The sequence below is a fragment of the Myotis lucifugus genome, unplaced genomic scaffold (assembly GCF_000147115.1).
Source record: "Myotis lucifugus unplaced genomic scaffold, Myoluc2.0 scaffold_246, whole genome shotgun sequence".
NCBI classification, from domain to species: Eukaryota; Metazoa; Chordata; class Mammalia; order Chiroptera; family Vespertilionidae; genus Myotis; species Myotis lucifugus.
In genome coordinates, this window is record NW_005871294.1 from 743234 (window position 1) to 754012 (window position 10779).

Here is a 10779-nt window from a genome sequence, read left to right on the forward strand (position 1 = left end):
TAGGGCTATTTCTTTGTTGGACTCTGTCCTGAGGGCTAAATCAGGAAGAGTTAGTGGCCTTGAGCAGCAGATTGCAAAACACCTCCCCCAAGTCTGTTTCCCAGTCATATCTGGGTGTTTAGCATGTGTGTAGTTGGGGGGGAGTTGCGCCTCTGATCCCTGGAGAGCTGGTAGGTTGGGGAGAAATGTTGGCCCAAGGTGGATCGGTGAAATCTAAAGCAGGTGGCCCAAAGGATTTAGGTTGGGGGAAAAATGAGCTTGGTAGTCATAAGATAGGCCTGGCTGGACATAGAATCAAAAAGGCAGATGAGACCATATCATGTCTTGAACCTCAGTTGCAAAATTTATGCTTCTGAACTTCATCCCAGGGGTCATGAGAAGCTCTGTAAACTAGGAGGAGATGTGATCTGATAAGTTGGGTTTTTTTTAATCCTCACCCAATGACATGCTTCTGTTGATTTGGGAGAAAGAGATGAGAGGAGAGAGGGAGAGAGAAAGAAAGAAACATCAATGTGAGAATGAAACATCAATCAGTTGCCTCCTGCATGCGCCCCAAATCCGCCCTGACTGGGAATCCAACCCACGACCTTCTCGTGCACTGGACGACACTCCAACCAACTGAACCACACCTTTGGAAGGATCGCTGTGGTTGCTATAAGCAGAAGGCATTGGGGGAAAGAAATTAGGGCAGGGAGGTCTATAGGGGAAGTATTGCAATAATACTGGGGAGAAGAGACAGTGTCCAAAACTAGGGCAGGGGCATCAGGATGGTGGGTGCGTGGCAGAGACAAAGCTAGGTGGCAACTGGCCAAAGATGTGGTGCTGGGAGCAGAGCAGGAAGGTGGGCAGGGAAATGGGTTGGTGAACAATGGCTGAAAGCAGGGTAGAATTTGAGGACAAAGTTGGGGAGGTCTGAGAAGCCAGCCACTATGGCTCTTGAGCCAGGCTCCTGACCCCAGCCCTAATGTCTGAACCCAACCCTGCCTCCCTCCAAACCAAGCCCTAGGACAGAACTAATCTCCAGATTCAATCTGGCTTCTGATTAAATTCCATGCCTGAGCTGTTTGTTTCTTCTTGCTCTCTCCTCTCCCCTTTGGGGACAAGGAAACTCATCCTACTGCCCTATGATGCCTCCCCTCTCCCACCACGGCCACATCTCTGGGGAACCATGTCCTCTCCAGATCCCTCCCCTTCTCTTCAGCTTGAACTGCTCCCATGTGTGATCCCATGAAGTCTGATATTCTGTGATCTGGACTTCTCCCTGACCCTGTCTGGGTTTGTTTCTTCCCCACAAAAATAGGATGCATGCCATCTGCCCCTGCCCATTCAGAGTCCTGACTAATGTCGACAAACAGTAGGGCCCTTGAGAAAGGGTAAGATACAGAATGTCCTCCTAAGTCTCATCTTTGCCATTTCCTAAACCAGCTGTTCTCAACCTGTGGGTCGCGACCCCTTTGGGAGTCAAACGACCCTTTCACAGAGGTCGCCTAAGACCATCGGAAAACACATATATAATTACATATTGTTTTTGTGGTTAATCACTATGCTTTAATTATGTTCAATTTGTAACAATGAAAATACATCCTGCATATCAGATATTTACATTACAATTCATAACAGCAGCAAGAGTACAGTTATGAAGTAGCAACGAAAATAATTTTATGGTTGGGGGTCACCACAACATGAGGAACTGTATTAAAGGGTCGCGGCATTAGGAAGGTTGAGAACCACTGTCTTAAACCCTTATGTCCCCGAATACACCTTTCCAAAGTATACACCTCTTCTTTCTTGCTGCAGCAAATGGAAATACTATGGAATGAGAAGGTCCGTTCCGCCTCTCTCTCCCCCTTCCAGACTCTGGCAGGCCAGGTTCAGATGGGCTCTGTCAGGTGCCCACTGCCCGCTCCTTCCTTAACTGAGGGCTGATGCCTCAAAATCTGGAGAAGAGCCAGGCCTACCCCCGACGACGCCCTGGGCGCGACACAGGCCTGAAGAGTCCTGAGGCTGTGTCAGCCACAGCCATGTACACCTTCCTGCCTGACAACTTCTCGTCTGTAAAGCCCAAAGCGTCATCAAAAGAGTCGAAATCGCTGCTGGGCTCTGTAGTGGTGGGGCTGCTGCTGGTGTTGGCCGCGGTGGTAGCCTGGTGCTTCTACAGCGCCTCTCTGCGCAAGGCTGAGCGTCTGCGCGCGGAGCAGCTGGACCTTAACCTTGGAGGTTTCTCCATCCGCAACCAGAAGGGCGAGCAGGTCTTCCGCCTGGCCTTCCGCTCCGGTGCCCTGGACCTCGACTCCTGCAGCCGCGATGGCGCCCTGCTGGGCTGCTCCCGCACGGCGGATGGGCGCCCGCTACACTTCTTCATCCAGACCGTGCGGCCCAAGGACACCGTCATGTGCTACCGCGTGCGCTGGGAGGAGGCGGAGCCGGGGCTCGCCGTGGAGCACGCCATGTTCCTGGGGGACGAGGCGGCGCACTGGTACGGCGGCGCGGAGATGAGGACCCAGCATTGGCCCATCCGGCTGGAAGGCCAGCAGGAGCCGCAGCCCTTCGTCACCAGCGACGTCTACTCCTCCGACGCCGCCTTCGGAGGCATCCTCGAGCGCTACTGGCTCTCCTCGCGCGCGGCTGCCATCAAGGTCAACGCCTCAGTGCCCTTCCACCTGGGCTGGAACGGGACGGAGCGCTCGCTGCGGCTGCAGGCGCGCTACAGCAACACGCCCTTCAAGCCACCGGCCGGCCTCCCCGCCGCGCCCGAGCTCAGCTACCGCGTGTGCGTCGGCTCAGACATCACCTCCATCCACAAGTACATGGTCCGGCGCTATTTCAATAAGCCGTCGAAGGTGCCCGCACCCGAGACCTTCCGGGACCCCATCTGGTCCACGTGGGTGCTGTACGGGCGGGAGGTGGACCAGGACAAGGTGCAGCGTTTCGCCCAGCAGATCCGGCAGCACCACTTCAACAGCAGCCACCTGGAAATCGACGACATGTACACACCCGCTTACGGGGACTTCGACTTCGACGAGGTCAAGTTCCCCAACGCCAGCGACATGTTCCGCCGCCTGCGCGACGCGGGATTTCAGGTCACGCTCTGGGTGCACCCGTTCGTCAACTACAATTCCTCGTCCTTCGGCGAGGGCGTGGAGCGAGAGCTGTTCGTGCGCGAGCCCACCGGCCGGCTGCCGGCGCTCGTGCGCTGGTGGAACGGCATCGGCGCCGTGCTGGACTTCACGCGCCCCGAGGCCCGCGACTGGTTCCAGGGGCACCTGCGGCGGTTGCGCTCGCACTACGAGGTCGCCTCCTTCAAGTTTGACGCGGGCGAGGTCAGCTATTTGCCGCGGGACTTCAGCACCTACAGGCCGCTGCCGGACCCCAACATCTGGAGCCGGCGCTACACGGAGATGGCGCTGCCCTTCTTCTCCCAGGCTGAGGTCCGCGTGGGCTACCAGTCGCAGAACATCTCCTGCTTCTTCCGCCTGGTGGACCGCGACTCCGTGTGGGGCTACGACCTGGGGCTGCGCTCGCTCATCCCGGCCGTGCTCACCGTCAGCATGCTGGGCTACCCATTCATCCTGCCGGACATGGTGGGTGGCAACGTGGTGCCGGAGCGCACCGCGGGCGGCGGCAAGGTGCCGGACCGCGAACTCTACGTGCGCTGGCTGGAGGTGGCCGCGTTCATGCCCGCTATGCAGTTTTCGGTCCCACCCTGGCAGTACGACGCGGAAGTGGTGACCATCGCGCACAAGTTCACCGCCCTGAGGGCCTCGCTCGTGGCACCGCTCCTGCTGGAGCTGGCCGGGGAGGTCACGGACACCGGCGACCCCATTGTGCGCCCCCTCTGGTGGATCGCGCCGGACGACGAGACAGCTCACCGCATCGACTCGCAGTTCCTCATCGGGGACACCCTGCTGGTGGCACCGGTGTTGGAGCCCGGCAAGCAAGAACGTGACGTCTACCTGCCCGCGGGCAAGTGGCGCAGCTATAAGGGTGAGCTTTTTGACAAGACCCCAGTGCTGCTCACCGATTACCCCGTCGACCTGGATGAGATAGCCTACTTCATCTGGGCGTCCTGACCCAGCCCGGAGCCCGGGGACCGCACAGCTCTAACTCGCCTTCCCGCAGGCCTTTTACCCTCCATCACAACCACCCCGTGGATCCCCAGGAAGTCCCTACCTCTGTACCACCCTCTACCTGGGTGCTAACATAAATGTGCTCCACCCACTCCTGCAGGGCCAGAGGAGGGCGCGGAAGCAGCCTCCCACTCCTACGCACAACCTAACAACCCCCTTTCCTCCACTCACCCTTGTCTACAGAAACCTTTCTCTGGGGTGGGGGGGTGTGAGCTCCGAGGGAAAAGGTCAGTTCCTGTTACACATGGTTGGATTTTAAAAGCACAAAAGAAAAAAACCTCACTCTCCATTCTGGCCTGGGTAGCCATCTTATCCTTCCGAAGTGGGGACTTGATCCTCTTTCAGGTCCCAAAATAGCCCCCTGCCACACTAAGAAAGGGCATATTCTTGGGGTTGGAAGCCAGGCCCTGAGTTCTCAGCCCTGGCCTGAACTGTGACTGACCTGATCCCACCGCAGCTGCCGGGAAGAGATGGGGGTACTTGGCCACATGGAGGACTTGATTCAGTGCCGTGCTATCATCATTGTCCCTCATTTGTGAAGAGACTCCTAACACTGCACTAACCATCTGTGTACACACATGCACTCAGCCTTGTGTACACATATGTGCTCAGCACAAAGACTTGCAAGACCATGCAGGCCAGACTTGGTGCCTTACCCCAAGACCCTGTGTGTGTGTGTGTGTGTGGAGAGAGAGAGAGAGAGAGAGAGAGAGAGAGAGACATCATGTGTCGTCTCTGGATATGCAGAATGAACACAACACCCCTGAAACTAGGTAACCCTGGAGGTAGGGGGCAGGGAGCAAATTTGAGGCTTAGATTGTTGACTTGGCCTCTTCCCAGGCAATGTCCCTGGAGCTCTGGTAAGAAATAAACAGCCCCTTCATGATTGCTCAGCTGCCTCAGTCCCTGCACAGGTGGCAGGGTGTGGCCTAAAAGGAAACGATAGTCTTATTCTGGTGGCGGTGTGCTTCATTCAGCACACGCACCACACATGCACATCTCTGCCTGCAAACACACATACAGGGTAAGGTCTTTCATTTCAGCCATTTTTCCGTTCTAAGAAGATCAATCTCAGCCAGAGCATTTTTTTTTTCTGACTTCACAGCTAAGTCTGGAGAAGTTGCTTGCCAGAGCCCAGAGGTGGTAAACAGGGCAGGGCTCAGCCTCCTTCTACAGCTTGGACAGCAGAACCAGTCCCTCAGCCCCTAGAGATTGCATCTCTTTGCCCAGCCCTCCACCCCTCTATTTTCTCAGTGTGAGGAATGCCTAATACAATTTTAAGGGAACTCACAGGTGCCTATCTCCCGTGCTGACTCTACCACTCTTCAACAAGCTGTGTGACCTTGAGCAAGCTGCTTAACCTCTCTGAGCCTCAGTTTCCTCATATGTAAAATGGTGATAATAATGCCTAACTCCCAGGTTGTTGTGGGAATTATAAGCACAGATGTATGTAAAGTGCCTGGCACAAGTAGGTGCTCAATAAAAGGTAACTATTACAATACTGTTTCTTGTTTCCTTGTTTATAAATGACAAGGATTTTTCCAGGTCCCAGCTCCCAGCCCAACTGGCTTCCTCTGGGCCTGCAGGTGACATCCTCTTCCCAAACCTCTGCACATAGCACCCATTGAGGTGTGAGTTTGTATTCCAAAGGACACTGTCCAGGAGAAAGGCAAGAGAAGAGATATCTGAAGATAGGATGTTGGGAGACAGGATTCCAGAGTCCCCACATGATGAGAAGTAAGTGGAATTAGCTTCCTTCTCCTTTTTGCCAAGAGCATGTATTAACCAGTACTCAGTGATGAGCCTCCCTGGACCCTGGTGCCCAGCCATGTGCTATGGAGTGACTGTAGACTCAGGCTGCGTCCTGGAAAGTTCCCTAAATGGCTGGAGAGCATGACTACAGCTTGACTGGCCCTCCAGCATTCTATGCAACCTGAAGCCAGTTTACCCAACCTCTCAAGCCTTCATCTTTAAAATGGAATTTCTAGGATTCATTGAAATGTGTCAGTAAAGCACTTATGCAAAAACTGGCAGAGTAAATGCTCAATGAATGGCAGCTCCTATCAATTCTTATATATATAAAAAAGGAACAAGCAAAGTTCTGCCTAGAACCTGTGCTGTCCAATATAGTAGCCAGTAGCCACATGTGACTTTTTAAAATATATATATTTTTATTGATTTCAGAGAAGAAGGGAGAGGGAAAGAGAGATAGAATCATTGATCGGCTGCCCCCTGCACGCCCCACACTGAAGATCAAGCTACAACCTGGGGATCGAGCCAGCAACCCAGGCATGTGCCCTGATCACGAACCCAAACCATGATGGCCTGGTTCACAGGTCGACGCTCCACCACCGAGCCACACGGGCCGGGCGCCACATGTGGCTTCTTACATTTAAATTAAGTAAAATTAAATATAATTTAAAAACCATTTCTTTGGACATACTAGCCATATGTCAAGCATTCAAAAGCCACATGTGACTAGTGGCTAACATATTGATTGGACAGTGCAGATTACAGAACATTCCCATAGTTGCAGAAAGTTCTGTTAGAGAGTCCAGGACCAAGCGGTGTGTGCTATCTGAGAGGGAATAGGAAGGAATAAAATAATTGGTAAGGCCTAAATAACCTGGCAGGGAGCAGGAGGAAGAGCCCTTTAGAAGGGCATTGAGAGCAGGCAGCAGTATTTTACAGCCTAGATGGGGGAGGGGCACAGCCAAAGGGAAGAGTGAGTGCCCTTGTGTGGCCAATTACTCGCGAACTGGCCCTTGGCTTTTGATCTGGTTTCTAGTCTGGCCTCTGCCATTGGCCTGATTATTCACAAAAGCACAAATGAACAAACTGAGGCACTAAGAGAAGAGGGCATTGGCCTGAAGTCACACAGGAGATTAGTAACCAACATTGATTGGAACCTGGTGTTCTGCATCCAGATACCTAGAACCTCCCATCCAGCATTCACCGTCCAACAGCATGGCTCAGCCCTGGCCTGTACACCTCCAAGGATGGGAAGCCAGCTGAAATGTGTGTGTGAAGCTGCCACCCAGTGGGCCTGGTTCTAGGCCAAGAAGTGTTTTCCCTTCCCTCGTTGACACCATAAAAGAGATTCAAGAAGTTGAGGTGGGGGTTGGAGCTGGAATGGCAGAAACTGTGAGAAAGAGCTGACTCTTGGGGACAGAATGAGGGGAGGGACCTAGGCTGGAAGCAACTGCTACCCCTATTTCACAGGATGCCAGGAACGCTGGCCCCTTCCAGCCTTGTCCAACCCCCCTCCCTGCCAGCACCTCTTGTGCATTCCAAATTTCTCTCTCTCTCTCTACACAGCTGGGTTGGGGTGGGGGCTGCCCCTCCTCCAGTGGAGATTTCAGCAGCCTTTTAATGGCCAGAATTCTTCATTGGTCTCCCTTTTACCCCTGGGCTGATGGGGAACAGGGCTGGGCTGATATGAAGAAACTAGTGGCCCAGTTCACAAAATTCAGGCACATTAAAAGGGGATTAATTAGAGGAAATATTTTAATATTGCTATTTGCTCTTTCTCTATAATAGAAGTGTCAGAGATAAAAGAAAATTAGTAAAATGTATATGAAAATCTTCCTCCTGTCAGAGTCTGGGGCACACCATGGGACCCAGAGTCAAGTCCCCGACCACCCACGTGTGCCTCGAAATCACGCGAGACCCAGACCCGGCTGGCCCCACCCCCGTTGGGCTAGATCCAGACCCAGCCAGTCCCACCCTTGTTAAGCCTCGCCAGGCGGGGTCGCAGCTCAGGTCCCCTGGCCCGGTGCTGGGCAGGGGGCATGGTCTGAGGTCCCCTGTCAAGCTCCACCGGGGGTGGTTGGGGGGGGCGCAGCCTCAGGTCCTTGCTGATTGCTCATTAAGGCTCGTTATGGGAACTCGGCCTCCACTGTGGGTGCAGCCATCTTGTGTTACGGAAACCCTCCCCCCCTGCCTCCGCTATGGGTGCCACCATCTTTGTGGTGGAGTGATGGTCAATTTACATATTCCCTCTTTATTATATAGGACTAGAGCAGTGATGGCGAACCTTTTGAGCTCGGCGTGTCAGCATTTTGAAAAACCCTAACTTAACTCTGGTGCCGTGTCACATATAGAAATTTTTTTATATTTGCAACCATAGTAAAACAAAGACTTATATTTTTGATATTTATTTTATATATTTAAATGCCATTTAACAAAGAAAAATCAACCAAAAAATAAGTTTGAGTGTCACCTCTGACACACGTGTCATAGGTTCGCCATCACTGGACTAGAGGCTCAGCCCTCGGGGGATGTCCGAATGACAGCTTAGCCCGACTTCTGGCTGAGTGGTGCTCCCCCTGTGGGAGCACACTGAGCACACTCCTGCGTTGAGCATCTGCCCCCTGGTGGTCAGTGCGCATCATAGCGACCAGTCCACTGGTCACTTGGTCACTTAGGCTTTTATATATATAGATGAGAACTCCCTTCTTCAGAGATAATGGAGAGGAACTGAGTGGCCACTGAAGGAAATCTAGGGCTGGGGCCTAATATCCTCATTCTGCGGCCTTATGCACTCTGAGAGTCTGACTCAGTGTCCCGTCCAACACCATATGAATCAGCTGAACTCTGGCTAAGCCCTTTCTCTGAGTCCAAGATGTGAATTTTCTGGAAGCGTCTTTGCCCTTGTTCCTCCAGATTTGGGTAAAGTATCTCTCACTGTAGCTAGCTCCAGAGCAAGTCTTCTGCTGGTTCCCCCCACTGAGCTTTCTGGTCCTTTTTCCCCTCCTAAGCCCACGGTCAATTTTGACCTCTCTATCCCCTGGTCACTACTCCACATCAGACCTTATCAATTCTAGCCTGGACCACTGCAGTGGCCTCGTAACTCTTTCTGCTCCGTGACCTTTCCACATAGTATCCAAAGAACTCTTCTTGAAATTTAGTTATGTCACATAGGAATTAAATCAAGATCTGAATCCTCCCCGCACCTGTTTCTGTTTTGCTCACACACACACATACCCATGAACATATTTTGAAAAGCATTTGAAGAAGCACTACCTTCTGTTTTTGGAATAGCTCCACAGCACATCCTAGCAAGGGGCAGCCTGCCTAGACCCAGCCTTGAAGAAAACCGCAGCGGCAACTGGGTGATTTCCTTTCTTTCTTTTTTTTTTTCAATTTCCTTTCCTGCCATTGTCTGACTTAGTGGGACTTCTGCTGACACCCTCCCTCCCCTCTCTGACACACCCCAGTTCCCAAGGACCAACCTGGTTTTTATCTTAAGGCTAGTCATTACTTCATCATACCCAACAATCTTTCCAGCAGCTTGAGCGGAGGGGAAAAATTCTTTTTTTTTTCAAAGTACTTCACCATTTTAATAGGGGAAAACAGAGGCTGATATCTGTTTTTGTTAATTGAGCTATAATTGACATAACATTGTATTAGTTGCAGGTATACAACATAAGATTCAATATTTGTGTATTACATTACTACAATAAGTCCAATTAACATTTGACAAGAAAGAACTTTTTTCTTGTATTAAGAACATCAAGATCCACTCTCCTCGCTACTTTCAAAAATGCAAGACAGTATTATTAACTATAGCCACCAGGGTGTGCATTACATCCCTAGGTCTTACTCATTTTATAACTGGAAGTTTGTACCTTTTGACCCCCTTCACCCATTAAGGGAGGGGAGAATTCTTGGCCTTATGTGGCAAGCCCTGACTTTGGCTGGGGTGAGGTTAGGGGAGGAATGGGAAGGAAGAGGGGGAGACCCTGTCCCTGGAGTTCCTGGTCTTAAGAACAGGAAGAGGTTGTGTCTCTGTATTTTGTATCCTTGTGCTGTTTTTCCCTCCCTAGCCCCCTTCCCCCTCCTCAGAGAGCCCAGTTGGGAATTTCCTATTACATAATTCTGAGTAGGAGGTAGAATGGGAGGGGGAGGGAAGCAAACGGTGGGTGGGGGGGCAAGTTGTGAGGAAGGGAGAGAGCAGGTCTCTCTAGGCACCTATAGCACAGCGTTAAGGTAGCCGCAGCCTGCTGGTGTGTCCCTCCTCTACGAAAGAAGGCAGGTTGGGCCACAAGCTGAACCCATGGAGATGTCAGCTTCTGCTTTCCAAACGTGGGGGACCTAGCTGGGGCCCCATACCCATAAAAACTGTACCATTACAACTACCATTACAACTTCATTCTTTTGGCTCTTCAAGTCAGCAAACAAGTGCCTACTGTGGGGGTGTAAGGTGTTGCTTTTGGGAGGCAAGAAGGCATTTTGGTTTTCCAGAGCCTCTGTTAAATCCCTCTGTTACAGGGGGAAACTTAAGACCACCCTAGTGGGGATAAGTCTATTAGATGCTTCTACACCCTGGGGTGGTGGAAGTGGCTTTGGGAACAACAGGTGGAGTTCCAAGGGGAGCCTCTTTGGGTGCAGGTGGGGAAACTAGGATGGTATTTATAGGGTTGGTGGTTATTAGGAAAAACTGCCAGAAGGAGGTGCTCTGGAGCTTGGAGGGCCTCAGATTGAAGGGGAAATTGTGACCTTAGACTCACAGCTCTTGAACAAGCCCAGCTGGCAAGAAGCCAAGTGGTACTGACAAAGCCTACTCCCCTGCCACATCCCAGTCCCAGTTCTACTCTCTCCCACCCTTATCCACCTCCTATAACTTGCCTAGTCCCGTGCTGTTAATTCT

At 52.0% G+C, this 10779-nt stretch overlaps 1 protein-coding gene across 1 annotated transcript; it reads left to right on the top strand.

Moving 5' to 3' along the window:
* Positions 1-1906: 1906 nt before the first annotated feature.
* On the top strand, positions 1907-5626 carry MYORG (myogenesis regulating glycosidase (putative)). The gene has a single exon (XM_014464342.2). It carries the CDS (start codon positions 1926-1928, stop codon positions 4068-4070), a length of 2145 nt encoding a protein of 714 aa, XP_014319828.1. The 5' UTR covers positions 1907-1925; the 3' UTR covers positions 4071-5626.
* The last annotated feature ends 5153 nt before the right edge of the window (positions 5627-10779 follow it).